The sequence below is a fragment of the Podarcis tiliguerta genome (genome assembly GCF_965153285.1).
Source record: "Podarcis tiliguerta genome assembly, chromosome: 6".
NCBI lineage: Eukaryota > Metazoa > Chordata > Lepidosauria > Squamata > Lacertidae > Podarcis > Podarcis tiliguerta.
The window spans coordinates 48,836,172-48,857,954 of NC_139539.1; the positions used below are offsets into that span (position 1 = coordinate 48,836,172).

Sequence of the window (21,783 nt, forward strand, 5' to 3'; positions counted from 1 at the left end):
TCTCATAAGCCTTATACAGAAAGGTGCTATGATTAAAAAAACACCAACTTTACACTGTGATAAGGCATGTCTTGCCCTTTTTCTGGAAAAAGAGGTTAGACGTGTAACTGGATAATAATAGTAATAATAATAATAATAATAATAATAATAATAATAATAATAATAAGGCTACAATTCTATGCACAACTAGCTGGTAAATATTTTAAATAGGAGTTCTTAAAAATAAATATTAAGCAAGCACACCAGTTTCTTTGTCACTGACTTCTCCAGTATGATGAAATGCATTGTATTGTTAGTTAAATTATAACAGCTGTTTCTAAATGGGCATCTATACTTACAAATTGGCATATACAATTTTTAGGCAAACCAGTGCCCTCTTTTGTCCTCTTTTGGGTTGATGGATTTTCTTGTTTGGGGTGGGGATTATTGTGCAAGTAATCACCCTAACTGTTACCACATTGCTTCTTCTGCAGAGGATAGGAGAATGTGCTATGAGGCTTATACATAAATTATCAAAGTGATCAGGGTTACTGGGAGCTTCTCTGACCTTATCAAAGTAATCAGGGTTAGTAGGAGTTTCTCAACCTCTTCATTTACTTTCTTTTTCTCTGTGGAATACTGGGAACAGCATTGTGCCTTCTGATTGCTTGTCCAATATCACATTTGTTATTTTGATGCTGTTGCCCCTCATCAAGTGAGACTAGCAGTTGCTGTCAGACTACTGACAGATGGGGCCCATGAAACATGGAACACTTAAGGCCTTTCTTGGCTCCTGTAGGTGATAGCAGAACTTGAGGTTGTGGTGTCAGTTATATTTTGCATATATTGCTCTTTCCATGGAAGATGTAAACTACTGCACTTCTTACTGTCTTGCCTTTAAGTCCCAGTGTTCTGAAAAGAGCAGGAGGACTTGCTTCCTGCTGTGCCAGAGATAAGGGATGAAGAGAAGGGCTCTGGGGAGAAAGTGAGCATTCCAATTCTCACTAGGTGTTGGCATATTTACTGATAAAGCAGGCACAATTTCAACATGAGATGAGGTGTAGCTGCTTCCATCCAGGGTCTTTCCAGAGCAGACTCAGCTGCAGATGTTCATTTCCTATAATCCATTAGTATAAGAAGTGATTAAGAGATAATCCAGCAATTAGTAACAAATTACAGGCCCCAAGATCATTCTTGACTGACGGGCTAGAAAGTTATCTGTTTGTATTAGTGTGCTTCATAAGTGAACCTTGCTTACTGTAATCTAAAGTACAAACACATGTGGGCAACCATTACAGCTTGCCTGGCCTGGGCTTTGTACTGATGAGTTGTATAGCATTGCTGTGCACCTCAGATAGCACAGTCTTCTTTTCATATTGCCTACCTCAGTGTTAGTTCCTTTTTTGTGGAATGCTGGTAATTTTGCAAAGTAGCTGCCTCTATGCAATTACTTTTCAGTGGGGTAGTAAAACTGTATCTGGGCTGATACATTTCAGACCGCTAGTGGGGTTCACATGATTCAATGCTCTCTTTCCTATAAAAATATCACTTCCACTTAGAAAACTAAATGTCAAAGGGAAAGATTCTAGCCTAGCCTTCTCTCAGAGAATACTAATTTACTAACGTACAGGAATTATTATTAATATTTTGGCTCCATATTGGCGAATCTTTATGTAATCCTCCTATCTGTACTCTGAAGCAGTACAGCCCCAGACACAGGTCTGCTCACCTCACTGAGAAATGTAGGTCTGCACTGGGGAACTGAGTCAAAATTCAAACCCACCCAAATTGCTGAAGTCCCAAAGATTTGAACCTTTTTTAATAGGAAGGTTATATAGCTGGGATTCTAATCTCTTCATACAACAGATTAGGTTCAAATAATAGAATCTTATGAACAATCATTTGACTACATATCCAAAGGTGGAACCTTTGCCATCTTCCCATTATCCCCTGAAACAACTGTGGAACTACAAATGTGGTACAATCCTCCTGTCACACTCAGAAAAGACAAAGTACTTTTTCCATTCACTCCTGGGTGGTGACAAAGGAGTATGCAGAACTAAAACTATATTTCCACTTTCTGTGGAACTACTGCAACACACTTCATTCTGGTCCTTGAGCAAGTGAGCACATACTCTTCGATTCTATGCAAAGAGAGGAGTACAGTGCTTCCTTTTCCCCTTCCTCCCCCACATCTATTGTGTATCAGTGCTGAGAATATGCACTGTGGAGTAGTATCTTAGCTTCCATGGTACTTCTTGGTGCAGTCTGTTTAAGGAGCAGGTAGGTGGCTGCACATCATGAAAACTAGCTGAAATCCCATCCTCTCTCATCCTTGCAAATGAATTACTGATGGAACCAACCATACAGTGTATATCTTTCCCATTAAGGGTTTTAATTGAGAGTGTGTTCTGCTGACAGGCAGTGTGTCCCCCGCTCCACCCTCCCACCATGCCTTTTCCCACCCTTAAAATGTGACTCATAAGCAGTTTCTAACCACCAGAACAGTCTCTGCATTCTCTCAGCAAGGGTTCAGTTTCAGGCGATTCACCACAGATATTAGCTGCTATAAGGTCATTCCTGCAAAGGAAACGAGGTCTTCCATGCCCTTCAGGGAAACACAACTAACCTCTTACTATCTCTCCTGCAGGAACAAAAACAGGAATGTACTGGATTGCCCTGCTGATTTGGGGTGATCGTTGCTTTGACTTCTTGCCCTCCTTTCTTTCCCAGTTCAGTGCATCAGGGGTCCTGACACAGCAACTGGTTCATACTGCACTAATGTTTCTCTGCTGCTTTTAGCTCTGTTTGGAAAGAGGGAGAAAGAGGCTCTTCATGCTTAAAAAATTCCCATTGTTCACCAGGACTGCTTCCTCTGTGTTGAGGAGTGATGGGGCGTGTGTGCAGATACTGAGCTGTGTGAGAGAGGCAGGTGGGGGTTAAAGTGCCTCCGCTACCGTCTGTACAGTTGGAACGGAGCTTGGCACTTGACTGAAAATCCTGTGGTGTCTGAAATGTGGTGGGTATGTCCATGAGTGTGTGCACACTTGTTCTTGCCTGTACTTGGCCAGAAGTGGGGGCAGCCTACCAAAATCAACTTGGCTCTTGGTGTTCCTGGGACATGTGCTCCTATATACTGATGGTCTGGTTGTGTGCATCTGGATGAGGAAGAGAAGCTGAATCCAGTGTTCTGTGGCAGGAATGTTTGTGTGTGTGCGTGCGTGCACAGTTGCACAGTGGGTAGTCCTGGCCGGTCTCTACCATCATGTCTTGTTGTTTCAGTGCTGTGCAGACACATGCAGCTTGGCCTGTTTTTACTCTCTGTGTTTTTCCTTGTCTTTTTTTATTCCCTTCTCATCTTCATCGCACAATGTCATCAAACAAAACAAACTTTCATCTCTCAGATCCGCGAGAAGGTTGGTCCTTTTCACTTCTTATCCATCTACAGTATGCCACCTCTGATGAGACTTTTCCAGTAGGGGATGGAGAGCCAGCCCTGCAAGGGGAGGGTCTGATGGCCCCTGGCTCTCTGCCAGGCACTGCCATAGCAGGCCTGAATCTGCTTCCTAATTGCTATGTCCTTGCTGACAGCATTGACCACACTGCTTGCATGCCTTTTGTCGCTTGATGTTTAAAATGCACAGACCCTTATCTGCATGCAGTCCATCCCAAAGATTTCCGTGTTTTGAGATGGGAATGGGGTGCATGTACATAGAGAGTAGGCAGCAGAGTGGGTTTTGCCTTAATCTGTTACTTTGTTAGACTCCTGTGTGACCTTTCCTTTTTGTTGAGGAATGCAAAGTACTGATTTGAAGTTTCGGTCGGGGTGGACACCCCTCGCTCACAGTGTAAGCTGCTTGGTATAGAGTAGGAAGAGGAAGGAGCAACTGATAGAGGCACCATAGCTGCCTTTTTAACACATTGAATTCATTCCACATCACACTTGCGTTTGAGATGCTGTGTTTATGATACATGCAAAGCACCACTGATGTAATTGAAAAAGCAGCGTTTTCTCGTGCTGGATCATTTTTGTTTATAGGATTGTTACCTGTATACCTGAAACCCAGGGACTTCATTCTTCCCTGGACAAGGACTCACTCAGCAAGGGCAACAACTGTACTAGAGAAAGGAAGGTGTGCCGTTATCTTACCTGCCTTTCTCTTATTGACAGTGCTGTGTTGCACCAAGATATTAGACAAAAGGTGATTGGTAGACAGCAAAATTAGCAGGTGGCTTAAGCTACTCCAATATTTCCATTGAAGTTCAACTTCTGTTCTAAGTCAGGTATTTTCAAAATGGTGCTGAGTATTGAAATTAAGAGAGGATGTTGCCTGGACTTAGCAGTGCCATAACCTGAAGCAATTCCTATTGATATATCAACAACTTTCTCTGACCCAAGGTAGTATTCCTTTGATGAAAGAAACAGAATCCATAACTTTATAGGCCCTAAAATGACCAAGTAATAGAGAATGGTGGATATTGAGAGTTAGGAAATGTCTATGCATTAGTTCTGAAGGGGGATAATGTTCCTCCTTCAGTCCACATGCTCCGCTATTGCATCCCTTATGTTCCCACACTTTTTCCTGTGTACCTGTAATGATCACAGGACAGTGACTACCCTATTCTGCATGCCAGGACTTCTGGTTGGAGTCTGTATTTTAAAAGCACCTAGTTTTCCAAGTTACTCTTCTGTTGTTTGTGCTTCTTGTTTAGCACAATAGCACTAAAGTACATGAACCCTGAGACACTGCTATTTGGACCATCCCTTAAACCAAGATTCCTCAAGCTGCTACACAGCCATACTAAGTGAACTTCATTAGAATTAGAACTTGTTTAATGAGCTGTCATTGCAGTTGTCCCAGAGCTGTTGCTTTTGTTTTCATTTTAGTTCTCTGAATATGCTCCCCTTAACAAGGGGAGAAAGGGGAGAAAGTTTTCTTGTTTTCAGACATAAACCAAAGCTTGTTTAGGGCAACATTGCATATGATCCTGGCAGGAATTGAAGCTGAGAGATAGTGAAACGTTCTGAAGCTGCACAGATTCTGTTTGCCTGGCACTTTCATGTGCAAGGTCAAGTAACCTGAACAAATTAAATCCCTTCTTCCAGTGCAACCACCAGCATATATCAATAGCAAAAGTAGGCTTGATTGACAGATATATGCTTAGGGCTGTTTCATGCATTATGCTTACACCTTCACATATTAAAATCATAAGTGTGACTTCCATTTTCTCCAGTGCACAAATGGGTGTGTTTTATTTTTATTATTAGTTACACTTTACAAACCATACATAAACATCATTAATGTTATTCACAAGTGTTATGTACACACTTCTCTATAATTCAGCGTGATATTTCAACTTATATGCTCAAAATTCATTTTAAATCCAACTTTTTGTTCCAGTTTCATTAAAATATATCATATTCTGCATCAATAAATAAAATTTCTAATTCCTTTAGGTTTCCATTCCATCCAGTTAAGCTTCCATAAAACTCCTGCTGTTTAAAAATCTATCAGAATACTTCATCTAGCAAACTGCTTTTCAGTTGTCTTTCTTTCTTTATTGTTTTAAAGCCACAGCCACTCGCCTGTGGAAAACAGGCACTATTTTCACACTATATTCCCAGATGTACATGTTTCCCAACACCCTTGTGAGAAAAAGGCATATGTGGAACAGCCCTTGACCAGGATGTTGCTTGGTCCCAGCCCACCAGAAATGTCCCAAAGCTCAAACATTTAATGGGGAGAGATATGTTAGATGCTAAATATTCCAGTGGGATGTTCCAAGCCTTATAATTTGTTTGGCACTGATAATTACATCTTAGTTTTTGTCCCCCCCCCCCAGCTTTACTTACAACTGTGTACTGTTCACCCATGCATTTAATTATTGCTCTACGATTGCTACCAGGTTATTTATTAAGGAGTTGTTTTATCTTGATATAGCAGCTCTTCCCCCCCCCCTTAATGCTGTGTTATTTTCAGAAGTGAATGAATGCAAATTCCAGAGCTGCAGAGTCTGCCTCTCCCTTGCTTTGCTATTAGCGTGTCACCAGGCCGAACCGTGATAGGTCTTTGGCATTGCTCTGCTGTAATGATAGATCCTCTTTTATATGGGGTTGTCAGCGCAAATAATTAGCTCTAAAAGTTATAGCTGAAATATAATCCAAAAATGGCTAGGCCCTGTTTTGGAAATTGTCTATAAAATGTCAGCACTCAGGGATGTATTGGGAACATAAATAGTGAGGCATTGTTTGAACAGGAGTTTAGACTCTAAATGCATCTTTTTTTCCCTTCCAGTCTTCTCCCTCCTGCTGATGATTCTGTCAATAGATTGGGAGGCCCTAGGAACTACCTTTCCATCAGGAGATATTGTTTAAAACAGTAATGACAAGTATGAGAAGGGGTGGAGGGGTTATTCAGATCTGATAATTTTTCCAGTTTGCCCACCTTCCAGAAGCAGTTGTGATAAAGCAGAGTAAGATAGAGCCGTGGGCACTGGACAATACAGGAGGAAGGATTGTTCAGTTTCCCAACAGCATTGCTTTTACCCCAGCGTTCCCACAAAGCCAGAAACAAAACCATACATGTAAGCTGATCCAGTTAGCAAACTTGTGCAGGTGTCAGGAAGATGAGATTTATATTATGGAAGAATTGAGAGAGGAGGCAGTTGTCTTGTGCATGAACAGCTTATTAAAGCAGTTTCGCTACCTGAAGGAGGGGATCAATTTGCATAGTCTCCCGCTCAAAATTAAGATATCTTGAATAAAATGTTTTGCGAAAGTCAAAATTATATTGCAACGATGGTTACTACCTTGCCTTTGTTTCTGGATGGTTCTGGCATTTTGTCACAACTAAGAGTGCTAAAAGCTAAATCAAGACTCACAATGTTGAACTTTAATTAATACTCTAGAATCTGGAAACAACTTTTGACAAAGATTAAAATCCCTAAGCACGTCATGGTCCAATGCAATACTTGCAGAAGATGAAGTGGGGTTTGTGTATGAGATTTTAAAGTCAGACTATGAAAAGAGTTGAAGCTTTGCGAGTGACAAAAGCAAATTGCTTATTAAGGAATTTTTAAAAATAACACACCATTGATCCTACTGTCCAAAAGTGCTAACAACAACAACAACAGGAATTCATCTTTTACTGTAAATTAATTTTGGCTGGCTGGTGCCTTTCACTTTTACTGTGACTCTAGCACTCCTTCTGTTATTATTTTGCAGTGGCCTTCTCTTAGCTCTGCTGCAGTAATCAATTAATAGTTGTTAAAACTGCCCAGCTTTTAGCAATTGCTTAGTGCCTGGAGTTTCCCAGGATGGAAGTAGAAAAGTGATGGGAGGAGGACTTTTAGTGAGATTACCTCAGTGTTTTTATGAAATCCGAGAAGCAGCTGCTCTAATCTGAGCTAAGCAGGTTGATTGATCCATGCACATTTATTCTGTATGCAAGGAAGGCGCTAATGCATGCTAAATTATTAACACTTCTCCACCTCCCTTTGTGGTATTGCCTGCATCTCCCCTCCCCACCTTCCAGAATGTGGAGCTGGTCTCTACTGGTGTCTTCTTATCACCTCCACTGCTGTGAGATGGCTCAGAATATGTCACTTACTTTCCACCTTGACTGCCAAATGATTGCCCTGCATGCTCCATTCCGTAGGGAAGCCTGGGGGATTTTCCTCTTTTGTGAGTCATCTAGGATGCCATGCTCTGGGATGAATAACAGTGAATTTCATGTTCGATAGTCTGCTGAAATAAACCTTGAACACCATTACCCATAGACCTTTACAATAGTTTTCCCCATGTGGTTTCTTCCAAAATCACCAAGTTGCACACTTCTGCTTTATCTAAAAGGAGTTTACAGGAAACAAAACAAAAAAACTCTTGACAAATTCTACTGAGAAAAGAAGTCATGATAGTGTGAATGATACTGGAATTATTTGGAAGGCATCCACTCTCGTTTGGTCCTTGTGATTTGCTTTGTAAATTGGAAGAGGATTTCTGCAGATTCCTGCAATTGGTGGGAATGGATCTGCCTTAATTATTGATTGTCATGCCAGAGGCAGGAGAAGGATTGGAGCCTAGTGGAAGCTAGAACCATATGCATGCTTGGGAATGCTGTGTAAGCAACCTTCACTAGTTCTGCTCTGCCAGAATGTTCTAATGCTGATTGACAGCTGTGCTTCACATCCCACTGGACTCTGCCCACAAAGAAGCTGCCAATTACCCAGGAATGCTATACTGCTGCTAGGTTGGTATCCACCTCCTTTCTAACCTTCCCAGGCATTCTTTCTAGATTATAATCCAGCCTGGATTGACAGTAGCATCTCTAAATCCATCTGTTCCTGTTTTATTGACATTTTAAGATCTCAGTGTGTAGTTTAATAGCCAAGGAAAGACTAGATAGAAGGGAGGTTGCCTCCCACTCGCTAGTAAGGCACACAACTGAGCCTCCATTGATCACCTTGCCTCTGTTCTTCCCCTCTACATAATGAGAACTACAGTTTGATTTGCAGCACATTTGAAGAGTATTTGCAACCAGACTGGAAGAGAGAAATCACCAAAGTGATGCTACAGAGGCAGGCACAGCATAAGGGCAACAAACACTGGATACTGTCGGAGTCTTCACAGCCTTAGTGTGGGAGCTGTTCCTGCCACCACCCATTCTGACCAACAGAAACAATCTATTCTGCTTGCACAGTGCAGTACTTAGGCAACGTATTGTGGCTGGAGGACAATTTGTTGAGGCTAGGTCATTAATAGGGCAACCTAGGGCAGGAAGAAGGCAAGCATTTTTTTGGAAATGAAACAGTGGAAACTGAGTGAAGAACTAAGGCAGCAGCCTCACTTTTGCACCTTTGTGCCCTGTAACCAATCTCGAACTGTTGCTGCATCAACGTACCAATAGGAAAGAAAAGGTTCATCAGCTTAGTGTCTGTGTTGGCCTTAGGGAGATGCATATCTCTGCTCAGTCATAAGAGTGACATTTGGCTGAGTCGTCTTGTGGAATCAGAAGTGCTCTGATTTCCGATCCTCTTTTTGAGTAACCTACCCCTGGGGAAGGGGCTTGCCTACAGCCTTTCTTTAAATCGGCTTGGTTTTGTGTGGGGATTGGAGGGGGGGAAGAGATTTTCATTGCCATTCATCCTGTGGCTAGGCTAGAAGAGACCCCTCTCTGATACATTGTCGAGTAACCTTTTCTCTTCCCCTGCCGCTAGAATAGTAAACAGCAGCTTTCAAAAAGGGCAAGAGGTTTTCTCGATAGCTCTTTGCTGAATGAACTAAAGCGCTTATCGGCAGATTCACAAGCCGTGTTCTTTCTTCCCAAGCATGGTCTTGACAGGTCTTTTTACGGCCACAAAGGAGACAGCTGGGGACTGATGTTCTGAGAGATATGTCAGGGAATGCTGTTCTGGTGGAGATTCACTCTAATTCTAACCACTGCTCATGCATGCATCTGAAGGTGGCTTAGGTAATCGGAGGTAGTTGTAGGAGCTATCTTGCTTGGTTCTCACTGGAGTGGATGGCAGAGGTGGTTTCTGCATGCTACTGAATTCTTTCACCCCTTCTGCATGAATTCCTTCCAATCTCATTCCTGTTCCTCGTGCTTGCCTATCTGTGCATTTCAACCTTCCCACCCTTGTTTTTTGTCAAGATTTTATGTAGCAGCTTCTTTCCCATACCTGGCCTTTTTCCTGTCTGGCGCATGTCAAGTCAGTCAATTATTGCCGTGCACGAGCCTGTTGTGTTACTACTCAAGCTTGCTTTTCTTTGAGACCAGTTTGGTTGGTGAGCGGGTGGGAAGTTGGTTGGTCCCTGGAATAAAACACAACAAATGAACAAACCTCTTCATGTACTGGCTCAATACCATGTTCATTGTGGGGGGGAGAACGAGTCCTGCCTCTTGCCGATCAGAACCAGGCTGCGTTGGACAACCACCCCATCATGTTGATCCATTGCCATGTCCATTCAATACCAGGGTATTCTCATAACTCTGTTAGAGCTCTGATTTGCTTTAATTTCTGTCTTGTTTGGGGGTGCACTCCCCTGTCAGGCAGGGAGCAAGCCTTTCACTGGTGACCATGCACACAATTATTGATCTGAGATTGAACAATTTATTAAAAGGAACAACCCACTAGATTGTAGATATAGACATTTGATAACATGCACATTATCATTATGGGAGGGCCCCTTTAAAAAAGCTGGCGAGGAGCTGATGAGCTCTGCTTTATCACTGAGGCAGTGTGTATTATACCCACACTGTTGACAGCATTGTCTAATTTATCCCCAAACCCCCACTCTGTTGTACATTCTAATGTGGGGGCTTCTGTGTTCAGTCTATTTCTGTGAGTCTGCTGGTTTGGGAATGAATCATCAAAGAGAGCTCAAGCGAAATTTGATTAGGGGAAGTGTCAGGCTGAGCCGAGTCTTGTCAGCCTGTCTGTCAGCAGCTGCCCCTTTTCTAACGAGATTTTGTGGTGCTGGAGATGACGCAGGAGGAGGCCCAGCATGAGGCAGTCCCAGTGGGCTTTAGCCCCTGAGCAGGTCTCTCCCATCTTGCTAACAAATAGTCCACCCCACTGCTTTTCAGCTAACCCTATCCCTCTGCATTGCAGCTCTTCACTACTCTGCCAGCCCTGACTCTGTGGACTGGAGAGGCTGTGATATTAAATGTGTAGTGACATCTCCGATCCAGAAAAGCAGGCTTCCCAGAAGAGACACATTGCACCCTCCCTCCCACACTTTTAATTTTTAATTTTATTGTATGTATTTGAAATGAGTTTGTCCAGAGGAGACAAAGATTTACTATGTTCAGTTGTGTTCCTCTATCCCTCCTTAAATTGGCCCATAACACTGGCCTTAAAGAAGGGTCCTCATTTCTCAGTGTCATTTCCCTGACTGATGTGTGTACAGCAAACAGCTGGGGCACTTTAGCCGATCTAATAGTTTGACTACAAAATAACCCAAGTGAGACTTTTATATGAATAGATGCTGTGTGATGAAATAAGGAGTGTTCTTTCTCCTGGAACACATTCCCAATGGGAGAGAGGATCCTGTCACCCAGGCCCTCTGCTGTCAGCTTGGACCTGATCTCCTGTCTATTAGGATGAAGCTCCTACCCAACAAGGTGTTCTGATCCAGCTGTGAGGTGCCCCAGGCTCACTGCTGAATCCTGCACAGGAACACTGTTTTAGCTAGCAGTAAATGCATGCAGTAATTTAAAAATAAAACCCTGTAGCTGCCCCTGCAAGATAGGTTTGTCCTGCAGGTTGCTTTGCTGTGAAACCAACCAGTAGTAGCTTATTCCACCTTGAGAGGTTCTGCACACCCTATGGACAGGGAGTGAGCATATTTTCTAATTAGTGGGTACATTTGGAACAAGGAGACATTTTAGTGTCTGTAATGTAACTTAGTTGGGAGAACAATTATGGTGGCAGTCCTATAGTTGAGCTTCTGCCGAAAATACCAGTGGCTCAAAGGGAGAATCTTGGGTATGAAATTTGGCAGAGCAGTGAACAGCTCTTGTTCAGAATTCTTTTTTTCTTTTCTTCTTTTCTGGATTGATTTGCTACTACTTAGGAGAAATGTTGATCCTTCCCCCACCCCCACCCCTTAGGTATGGAGCAAGTGAATATCAATGGTCTAGGCTGTGACCCTACTAGTTGTTTATTCCTTGTTTCAGTGCGGCGAGTGTCCCCTCGATTTTCAATCCCTCCAAGTAACCATGAGGTGATGCCTGGAGGGAGCGTGAATCTCACATGTGTAGCAGTGGGGTCCCCAATGCCCTACGTGAAGTGGATTGTCGGAGACGTGGAGCTGACGAAAGAAGATGACATGCCAATGGGCAGGAATGTTTTAGAGTTGACCAACATCACGCAGTCGGCCAACTACACTTGCGAAGCCATGTCCTCACTGGGGGTAATCCATGCAACAGCTCAGATCACTGTCAAAGGTAAGAAGCTGCTCCATGGTATCCTATACCTCTGCATGGTACCAGGTAGCAGAATGGGGTACACTTGTGACATAAGCCCTACTCAGTCATTATTGGTGTGAATGGGGAACCTGAGTACAAAGATGCTGTGGAGCCTCACCATTAGCCCTGCCCCATTGTTGCACAGGTCTTTCCAGCTTCTCGCATGTTCACGGCAAACATCTGTAGCAGGGAGTCTGCTGTACATGTGTAGACTTAAGACACATTACGTGTGCCTCCCCCCCACCCCCCGTCTCTGTTACCCAACATTTATCTCCCAGGGTTTTCTCATTTGTTTTCTTGTAAAATAGAGGTTTACTTACAGTGCATAAATGGAATGGCCAAACATCAGAATTATAGAGCAAGTCTCTGGGAGAAATAATAAGGCCTCTCCACTGTCATTCAAGAGCCCTGCCCAAGAGCTAATATTTGTTTGGTTTGTGCATGTATCTGGATGGTGTGAAATGGCATCCAGGACAGCATATCTCTGTCAGGTCACTTGAAAAAGCTTTGTGGGAGCACCTGTCTTTCAGTTCTGTTACCTTACTAAACATCCTATAACCTAATGTGATTTCAGTATTTACATTAATACAGCTCCAGAGGGTGATCATTATGGGAGTCAGGGAGTCTCTCAATCTTTTCTTCATGATCATAAATGTTTTCCTTGTGCCTAGCCAGTACATAGAAGGATCCCAAGATAGTAGAACACAGTACTGATCACAAATTTATCTTTTTTGGATAAATGGCTGATGTGATCAGTTGTGCTAGAGTAGTTCTGCTTTCTTGTTAATGCTCGGAACTTTCATAACAGGATTGGCTTCCTTAACATCCCACCACAAAAATATGCTTGCCACAAGTCCCTGCAGTCCACATATTCTTGCTCTTGCAGCAACAGTAGACATGGAACTACTTTTGCCCCGGTATACTTTCCGAAAAGGCCACGAACCTGGCTTCCTAAAGTGTACCTCAGCTGAATAACCCTTTCTGCTTTAGAAAACCTGACTTGGTTCCTTGTTTAAATTACCTTTATTTAGCCAGCTGCCAGCAAGTGCTTTGAGCACATCTAATAACATGATTGCTGTGTTTACTCTTCCATTAAGAAGCACTTCAAGCAATATATGGTAATGTGTAATATAAAAATGTACGTTCTTGACTATGAAATGATTTCTGCCTTTAAAGGAAAATGTTAGCAAGCATCTAAGCCTCCTTTATAGCTCTGCACATTACAGCATTTGCACTAATCAAATTACTGACATTGTGCTTTTTGCTTTCAGCTCTTCCAAAACCTCCAATGGAGCCATTAGTAACGGAGACGACAGCTACCAGTGTGACTCTCACCTGGGACTCAGGAAATGCTGACCCTATCTCCTACTATGTCATCCAATATAAGTCCAAGTCATTAGAGGGCACTTTCCGAGAAGTAGATGGTGTGGCAACCACCCGCTATAGCATTGGTGGCCTAAGCCCCTTCTCAGAATATGAGTTCCGCATTATTGCTGTAAACAACATTGGTAGGAGTCCCCCTAGTGAGTTGGTGGATGCACGGACAGGAGAGCAAGCTCCATCAAGCCCACCCCTCAAAGTGAAGGCACGGATGCTGAGTTCCAGCACCATGCTGGTCCAATGGGAACAACCTGAAGAACCCAATGGGATGATCCGTGGCTATAGAGTGTACTACACCATTGACCCCCACCTACCACTCAGCAAGTGGCAGAAACACAACACTGATGATCATCATCTCACCACTGTAGGAAGTTTGATAAATGGGGCCACCTATAGTATTCGTGTCTTGGCTTTCACCTCAGTAGGAGATGGACCCCCTTCTGATGCCATCCAGATAAAGGCCCAACAGGGTGGTATGTATGTTTTGTGTGAGCTCTATTCCTTCTCTGTCCTACTGTTTCCAAGAGCTAATATTTTGAGCTGAGGTTGAGGTGTGATCCAGAGACTTTAGGGATTTGGTAGGCAATTTGTCCTTTTCAATTAGGTATTCCAGCAGCACTCTGTTGCCAGCATAGTTAACAGTTGACTTAAGCATAGTTGTGGATACTTTGGTTAATCACTAGTTTGAGAAAGAACATAGTTGTCTTTGTTTGAACCTGGAGCTTAGGAGAATGTGTTAAGATTGTGTTTATGACAATGCCATTGTTGAAGTGCTTTGATGATAGGGCTTGCACCTTGAAATTTTCTAAAGCTGCTCTGGAGTCCCCTCCCACAACTGACTCTTGTTTTATTGGTTTCTAGTTCCATCTCAGCCAGCTGATTTCCAAGCTGAGGCAGAGTCTGACACACGGATCATGCTGACCTGGCAGCCAGCACCTCAAGAACGTGTCACCAAGTATGAGTTGGTGTATTGGGAAGAGACAGATGGGATCCAGGTGAGGGACAACATGACCCATTGGTGGTTAAAGACCTATACCAAAGTAGCCTATGGGTATGGGGCACTTATTTTTATATCTGTTAGAGTTAGGCCCAGTATGATTGTTGTGGGAAATGGCATTTGCATGACTAGATATTTGTGCATCTGTGAGAATTCTGCAATCCAACTCCCATTGGATTATGAACCTATACCAGAGTTTCACCTCCCTATGATAGCTGCAAGAGCTCCTGCTCCTGCAAGAGCAACAGTAAGTTTTGTTGGCAATCATATTGCCACATAATAGTTGGATCAGGTCCCAGAAGTTATCTGGCCTTGAACCATTAGGTGGTAGCTCCGAAGTGAAGACCTATCACAGCTTGTCTTCTATATATGCTAACTTACTCGCACTTATGTCAACACATACTTCATTAGCCAAAAGTTTGCAGTGTCTGGGAAATGAAAGTGATTTTTTTCTCATGGCTGTAATGAGAATGCACAACATCTGTGGGGAAGTGAAATCATCTCCTTTAAATAATGGCTTTCAGGGTTACATAGGATGAGCATAGATTGCTCTATTGCATGATTCCTAGTATGCAGTACTGGTAGGCATCCACAGCCAAGAGTCCAATACTCAGGTGTCAATAGCTATGTTATTCCCTCCCTCCCCCCCAATCTGAGTAAAAGAAAAACTTGTCTCTTGCCTTTTCTAGCATAAGGTGGACTTTGACCAGACCTCATCATATGCACTTGAAGGGCTCAAGCCAGACACACTCTACAAGTTCCAGCTGGCAGCCCGCTCTGAGCTGGGCCTAGGGGTCTATACCCCAGTTTTGGAAGCTCGAACAGCACAGTCCAGTAAGTGTCTCTGTTTGGTTGAGAGTGAGTGAGGGACAAAATCTTATTGCACTTTTGTATGAGAGTTAATGGAGAGGTTGGAACCAGTAGCAAGAGAAATGTGGAGAGGACAGGCCAGCTGTGGCTCTGATGCAGGGGCCATTTGCCCAGGGTAAGTCTTGTCCCATTGTCCTTCAGTCCATGCTTTCCCCTTTCAACAGGTGGACTCACAGATATGCTGGGCAAAGGGAATAGGTGGGAGAAGCTGATGAGATTTATTCCTTGTATCTCTGTGAGTTTACTGGCACATCCTCTTCCCCATGCAATTCAGTTGTAGTGGGTGTTTGATATCTGCACCTCGTGCATGCACCTTCCTGCTGTGCATGTACCTCATACCCCAGTTAGAGACACCATTGCTCGCCTTTTCCCTGCCCCTTCCAGACAATCATCTCTGTACAAGAGGAGCGATGCACACATTGCATTACTGCTACACCGCAGGCATTTGCAAGCCTGGAAGAATTAACTTGAGGGGGTGGTGGGATCTTTGCAAGTAGATTGAATGATTAATAGCTTCTTAAGGGGATGTGTGCTGAGTGAGGTGTGTGGTGCATGTGGATGCTTGACTTTTATGGAGTGGAAGGAGGAAGAAGACTGCTGCGTGGGTTTTGCTCCAAGGCTTTGAAGGCTTGAGGCAAACAGTGAAGTAAGTCAGAAGGCCAGATAAAGAGGTGACCCAAGCTGGATCACTTTCATTCTCTTCTGAGCCCATGTGCTGGTGGAGTAGGAGACCAATGCACCTTTATTGGCAGCTCAAAGTGCTGCACATAAGCAGATTAAAGCTATCAAAGAGCTCTGAGATAAGCTTGTTTTCACTAACGATTTTGGGGCTTGCTTTTATGCAAAAAGCATTAAAGGGGAAAAGTGAGACATTTTCATTTGTGCCATCTGTCAAGGATTTAGTGGCTGTGTGGGGCAAGCAATAGAGGAGGCAGCAGCCGCCCTCTCTGTGTGGAGCCAGAGAGTGCCTGGGATGAATCAGGGTGGGGAAGAACTGCTCCACTTATGATTGGAATGACCTTTCCTCCTTTCATTAGCACATCAATCATAAGAATTCCAACAGTCCTGTTTAACTTGCTCTTTAGCTAATGGGATCTTGGTGCCAGGACGATTGGACAAAAATATATGAAACAATATTCAGAGGGAGGCATCATAAATATTTTACATTGGGGGACACAAACTGAATGTGGATACTATTAATTGTTCTGTTAGCAGCTACTGATGGAGCATGTGTATTGATAGGCCATGACTGGGCACTTGCCCAGCCATCATACTAACAAGGCATAACAGACAAATATCAGAAGCAAATAGTAATGCAGATACAGTGGTGCCCCGCAAGACGAATGCCTCGGAAGATGAAAAACTCGCAAGACGAAAGGGTTTTTCGTTCTCTGAGTTGCTTCGCAAGACGAAACATCTTGCGCCTTTTTTTAAAAAAACCGCCAATGCATTCCTATGGGAAACCGTCAATACACATTGGTGCTTCGCAAGACGAAAAGACTCGTAGAACGAAAAAACTCGCAGAACGAATTAATTTCGTCTTGCGAGGCACCACTGTATCTCCAACCTGTGACTCATGCATAGCTCTGTGTAGCTGGGCCATGTTAGGAGTCTGTGCAAAGAATTTAAAGTCCAGCAATTAAAGGAAGGCTAATCCTGATGTTGTGCCATTTTAGCCATTCATGGATTCTAGTCCACAGGTAAAGGAAGAAACCTCTCTTCACACCTCCCAGGTGAGGGGTGAAGGCATGTAGTTCCAAAGCACGTTTCCCTATGAAATGTAACATTTGGAGCATGAATTAAGTGGCTATGATCACTGGGAAACCTGTTCTAACAAGCCTATCGGTAGGAATTCTAAAGCTTACCTTTCCTTGAACAATGTCTGAAAACAGCGTTTTTTGCAGACCTGATGTGTTGTGAGAAACCTGTAGAATCCAAGTTTCTGCTAATTGATAGAAAAGTTAAGGGGATTGCATGCCTCAAGACCAATTTCTGTTGAACATTTTTCTCATCTAGTTTTGCTTTTTTGCCATCACAGATTGCATGTGGAGGTGGTGAAGCATCTGAGTTTAACATAGGGCCATATGCTGATTTAGCAAACTACCAAGCTATATTTCTAAAGTTTTCCCAGTAGCATACTAAATGGTCTCTGGGGACAGAAGCAAGGGAGATCTCTCTGACACAGAACTCCTATGATACTGATCCTCCTCGGCAATGTTTCATACTATAAAAAGATAGGTGCTCTGGCTCCATCCCTGGCTATATCTCCTAGTTCCAGGTGTCTGTTCTTTAACTTTTATGAAGGAATATAACTGCATATACTCCAGGCTAAACTACATATTACACTAGTCATATTCACCCATGTGTCATGTTAGCCATTAGTCCCTTCCTCATGGAAGGACAGCTTAGCAGTGGGAAATGGATAGAGTAGCAGTAGCCAACACCATGCCTTCCAGATGCTTTGGGCCCAAACTCACATCAACCCCAGCCAGCATGACCAATGGTCAGGGATTATCGGAGTTGTAGTCCACAACATACAGAGGAGACCACATTGGACAACAGTGCTTTACCTTTCAAGTTGTTTTCCCCGCCCAACCCCAATGGAGTTCAAGGTTTGTGCTTGCAAGGTAAACACATTCAGTGAAACAGACAAGATGAAAACGGTGGGGTGGAGTTTGAGGGAGAGGCAGCTAACAAGGGAAGGATTAAGCAACTCAGGCAGGGCATGATTTTTGAGAACTTGGGATCCAAGGCTGCACCCTGGCTCAAATGAAAACTTGAAGCCATTTTTTTCTGTTTTAGAAGAATAGTTTGCAAAGGCAGATATGGGGAATCCTGACCTTAATTGTTGAACAGCCCAAATAAGATGCTCCTCTAATCACACATAGGATCTATGTCCTTTGATACATTATCTCTGGGGAAAATGCTGCCAATCCTAGCATTTTTCTTGAGGATAATATCATGTTGAGAAGATCAGTCATCTGGTACTAAACATAGAAACATTGAAATTAGGTTACCCAGTGCTCATCACACAAGTAGCCATTCTCATAAGCAAGATTTAGAGGCACTTACATTTCCAGGGAGGGCATAACCTGAGAATAGTGAATGGGTTCATTTTGCCTCTGAGAATATTTGTGTGTGTCATGGTTCAAAATGTGTGGTTTGTCTGTGTGTGTGTGTGTGTGTGTGTACGCGCACGTGCATGTTGGTGTGCATTTCTTTCTCATGTACTTTTCCCATGTATTTTGCTTGTGTTGCTGTGTTTTATTTTGTCCTCTGATGTTAAGCTGCAGCTTATTATTGGCACTATTCAGGTGTGACTCTTACCCAGCCATCAGTAGATGTGGGAAATCACTGTGTCTCATGTGTTGATCCATTTATTATGCATGCTGATAGTTCTTCTGATTCTAGTTGCTGAGAATCTAGTTGTCAAGTGAGGCCTGTTCTCCAAAATCTCCAAATTCATTAGTAAAAGAATTGTTTCCAGTTAATTTAGGCTCTTTTCTTGTCTGCTTCTCATACCCCATGTATCCTTCTTGGGTTATACCTATATTCACTTTGTCTACTTTCCTGCATTGCCTTGGCTTTCTTTCTTTACTCTCTACCTTTCAGATCCACCTCAGCAGTGTAATTTGTAGTACTTTTTTTACCTCTTTAGGAACCTTCCTCATAGCCTTAGGAGCCTCCAGTTCTGCGCCCTGCTCCCAAGTTTGGAGCAATATGTCAGATGCAAAGAATCCAATTCTCCAGGATTGCTTGCTTGCCAGTTAGTGTACAGTCAGATTGTCCTCAGAAGATGTATAATCCAACAGCCTTCCTCAGCTTGAGCACCATCAGGTTATTCAAGGAACAAAACAACATTGTTCTTCCTTTTCTTCTTGGTTTCAATAATTTTCATACTTCAGATCCTTCCTTCTTGATTCCTGCTCTCCTATTCTCATCTGTTACTTATCCTATTGATCTCACGTCTGTCTAAGTCTTGTACTTTCTAGTTCTCCCTTCTTTTTAGGCAACCTATACAGAGGAGGCTAGGGGAGAATTAGCTGTGGGGTCTCAGAGCGGGTCTCTTCATAAAAGGGGATGGGGAGGGAACAGAAGGAAAATAATAGATCAGGCTCAATTCAAATTAAAGGCCAGGGGGAATAGCATATCTGCTTGCCAGATGGAATAATATCACTTCTACTCCCCCCCCCCCCTCACTGCACCCAGTTCTGGGGGTTCACCCAATCCCCCAGAGTAGTTGGTGGGGTGCACAGGTGAATGAGAGGGAATAGCCAAACGACTATTCAATTGAATCAGGCCTAGTGGGTTTTGTTCTATGTTTATTGAGGCTCTGTTGGCTGGGTAAGAGCTCCCTGTAAATTATGTATTTTGCCCAATCATTTCCCCTCATCTCCCCACTTGCTTCATTTTATTTATCCCTAGCCCCTTCTGCCCCACCCCAAGAGGTCGTGTGTGTAAGCACCAGCTCCACCTCTATCCGGGTAAGTTGGGTACCACCACCGGCTCAGAGCCGCAATGGAGTCATCACACAGTATTCTATCGCATACCAAGCGGTGGAAGGAGAGGACAACAGCAAGCGTGTGGTTGAGGGCATTGGACACGAGCATTCAAGCTGGGAGATCAACAGCCTGGAGAAATGGACAGAGTACAAAGTGTGGGTGAGGGCTCACACAGACGTGGGTCCTGGGCCAGAGAGCATCCCGGTCTGGGTTCGCACTGATGAAGACGGTAGGTTCCTGACCCATGACTGAAGGTAACAAGGGCTCTTTTGGGTCCTGCCAAAGGAATAGCATTTGTAGTGCTGTTCTCGGCTCTACAGAAAGGGGGGGGGGTCTAAATGTAGTCAATAAAGAATGATGGGGTTAATATGTATGAAATATAATCAAAATGCCTGCTTCCTACATGAATCTGTTCCTCTTCTCTATCACATGGGCAAAGCAGCTCTCTATCAAGGACATTCTGAAGCAAAAATTGCATTGTTATGGCTGGTCTGTCAGATATGTCATGCCAGCTTAAATCTCTTCTGTAGAAAGTGCCAGTCCTTGCACTGTCAGAAGGCACTTCCCAGGCTGCATCCTTGCCTCAGAGACCAAAAAGGGCACAGAGAGGCAAATAGAAAAAGGGAGCCACTCAGTAAACTGAGAGCAGGCATACTTCAGTTGTACCACCCATGCTGTGCTGTTGCCTTCACCACTGCAACCCTGTAAAGCCTTGCATAGCAATGTTCATTGCCTACTTCTGAAGCTTGCTTGCACATCTGTATGTCCTGCTGCCTGAATTGTTTGCTTCAGTTCTCATTTAGCAAAGCCTTAGCCGGAGGGACACTGCTACCCTAGAAATGTCGCAGCAAGCTCTCTGCATAAGTTTGAGGTCCGTACAGTTGGCTCTTCCAGCTAAGCTCTCTGTCAGGAGTGGTTTTAAAACCTTCTGATGCACTCATTTTTCATAGGTGGTAGCACAAAAAGGGGGTGAGAGTGCTTTTTGAATCTTGAAATGTTACTGGTAGCTAATATACCCTCCTCATAATTGGGGTGACCTCCATTGACCCAACAATTCAGTCCCTTGGCAGTTGCTGTTAGCTTAAGACTCTGCCCTTTATCGGCAGGTATAGGTACCGTATTTTTCGCCCTATAGGACGCACTTTTTCCCCTCCAAAAATGAAGGGGAAATCTGGGTGCGTCCTATGGGGCGAATGCAGGCTTCGCGGACCTCTCCGCAAACAGCAGGAGCGCTCCCGCTGCTGGCGGAGAGGTGCCTGCATGCTGAAGCCTGCGCGCGCTGAGCTCAGCGCGCCCAGGCTTCGCGGACCTCTCCGCTAGCAGCGGGAGCGCTCCCGCTGCTGGCGGAGACGTGCCTGCATGCCGAAGCCTGCGCGCGCTGAGCTCAGCGCGCCCAGGCTTCGCGGACCTCTCCGCTAGCAGCGGGAGCGCTCCCGCTGCTGGCGGAGAGGTGCCTGCATGCCGAAGCCTGCGCGCGCTGAGCTCAGCGCGTCCAGGCTTCGCGGACCTCTCCGCTAGCAGCGGGAGCGCTCCCGCTGCTGGCGGAGACGTGCCTGCATGCCGAAGCCTGCGCGCGCTGAGCTCAGCGCGCCCAGGCTTCGCGGACCTCTCGGCTAGCAGCGGGAGCGCTCCCGCTGCTGGCGGAGACGTGCCTGCATGCCGAAGCCTGCGCGCGCTGAGCTCAGCGCGCCCAGGCTTCGCGGACCTCTCCGCTAGCAGCGGGAGCCAGCACTGGGCTCCCACGGCTTGCAGAGAGCTGCCTGTTTGGGGGCTGGGGTCGGGGGAAGCTCGGGCTTCCCCAACCCCGCGCCTGGGGGGGAAATAATTTTTTTCCTTTATTTCCCCCCAAAAAAACTAGGTGCGCCTTATGGGACGGTGCGTCCTATAGGGCGAAAAATACGGTAAGTCTCGTGATTACTGTGCCTTGACAGAACCGTCACAAGCACTTTCCCAGCCATGTCTAACTGTTGGAGCAGAAGGGGAGTGTTGTCCAGTTACTACACTGCAATGTAGTTTGCTTTCCACTCATTTTTCGGATGAGGAATAACCATCAGGGAAAGACACCCCATTTTGCAGTTTATGG

The 21,783-nt window shown here is 44.3% G+C and overlaps 1 protein-coding gene across 25 annotated transcripts in view; it reads left to right on the plus strand.

Moving 5' to 3' along the window:
* The window catches only part of PTPRF (protein tyrosine phosphatase receptor type F), a 457,928-nt gene that overhangs the window by 374,610 nt on the left and 61,535 nt on the right, over positions 1-21,783 (plus strand). For 18 of the 25 annotated variants that reach the window (XM_083446024.1, XM_083446033.1, XM_083446017.1 and 15 more), the window contains 5 exons: positions 11,661-11,930; positions 13,223-13,804; positions 14,193-14,326; positions 15,018-15,162; positions 19,624-19,929. In XM_083446024.1, coding sequence (XP_083302150.1) covers positions 11,661-11,930; positions 13,223-13,804; positions 14,193-14,326; positions 15,018-15,162; positions 19,624-19,929 — 1,437 coding nt within the window. The remainder of the gene's footprint in view (positions 1-11,660; positions 11,931-13,222; positions 13,805-14,192; positions 14,327-15,017; positions 15,163-19,623; positions 19,930-21,783) is intronic. The other 7 variants (XM_083446028.1, XM_083446023.1, XM_083446026.1 and 4 more) reach the window with 1 other exon arrangement.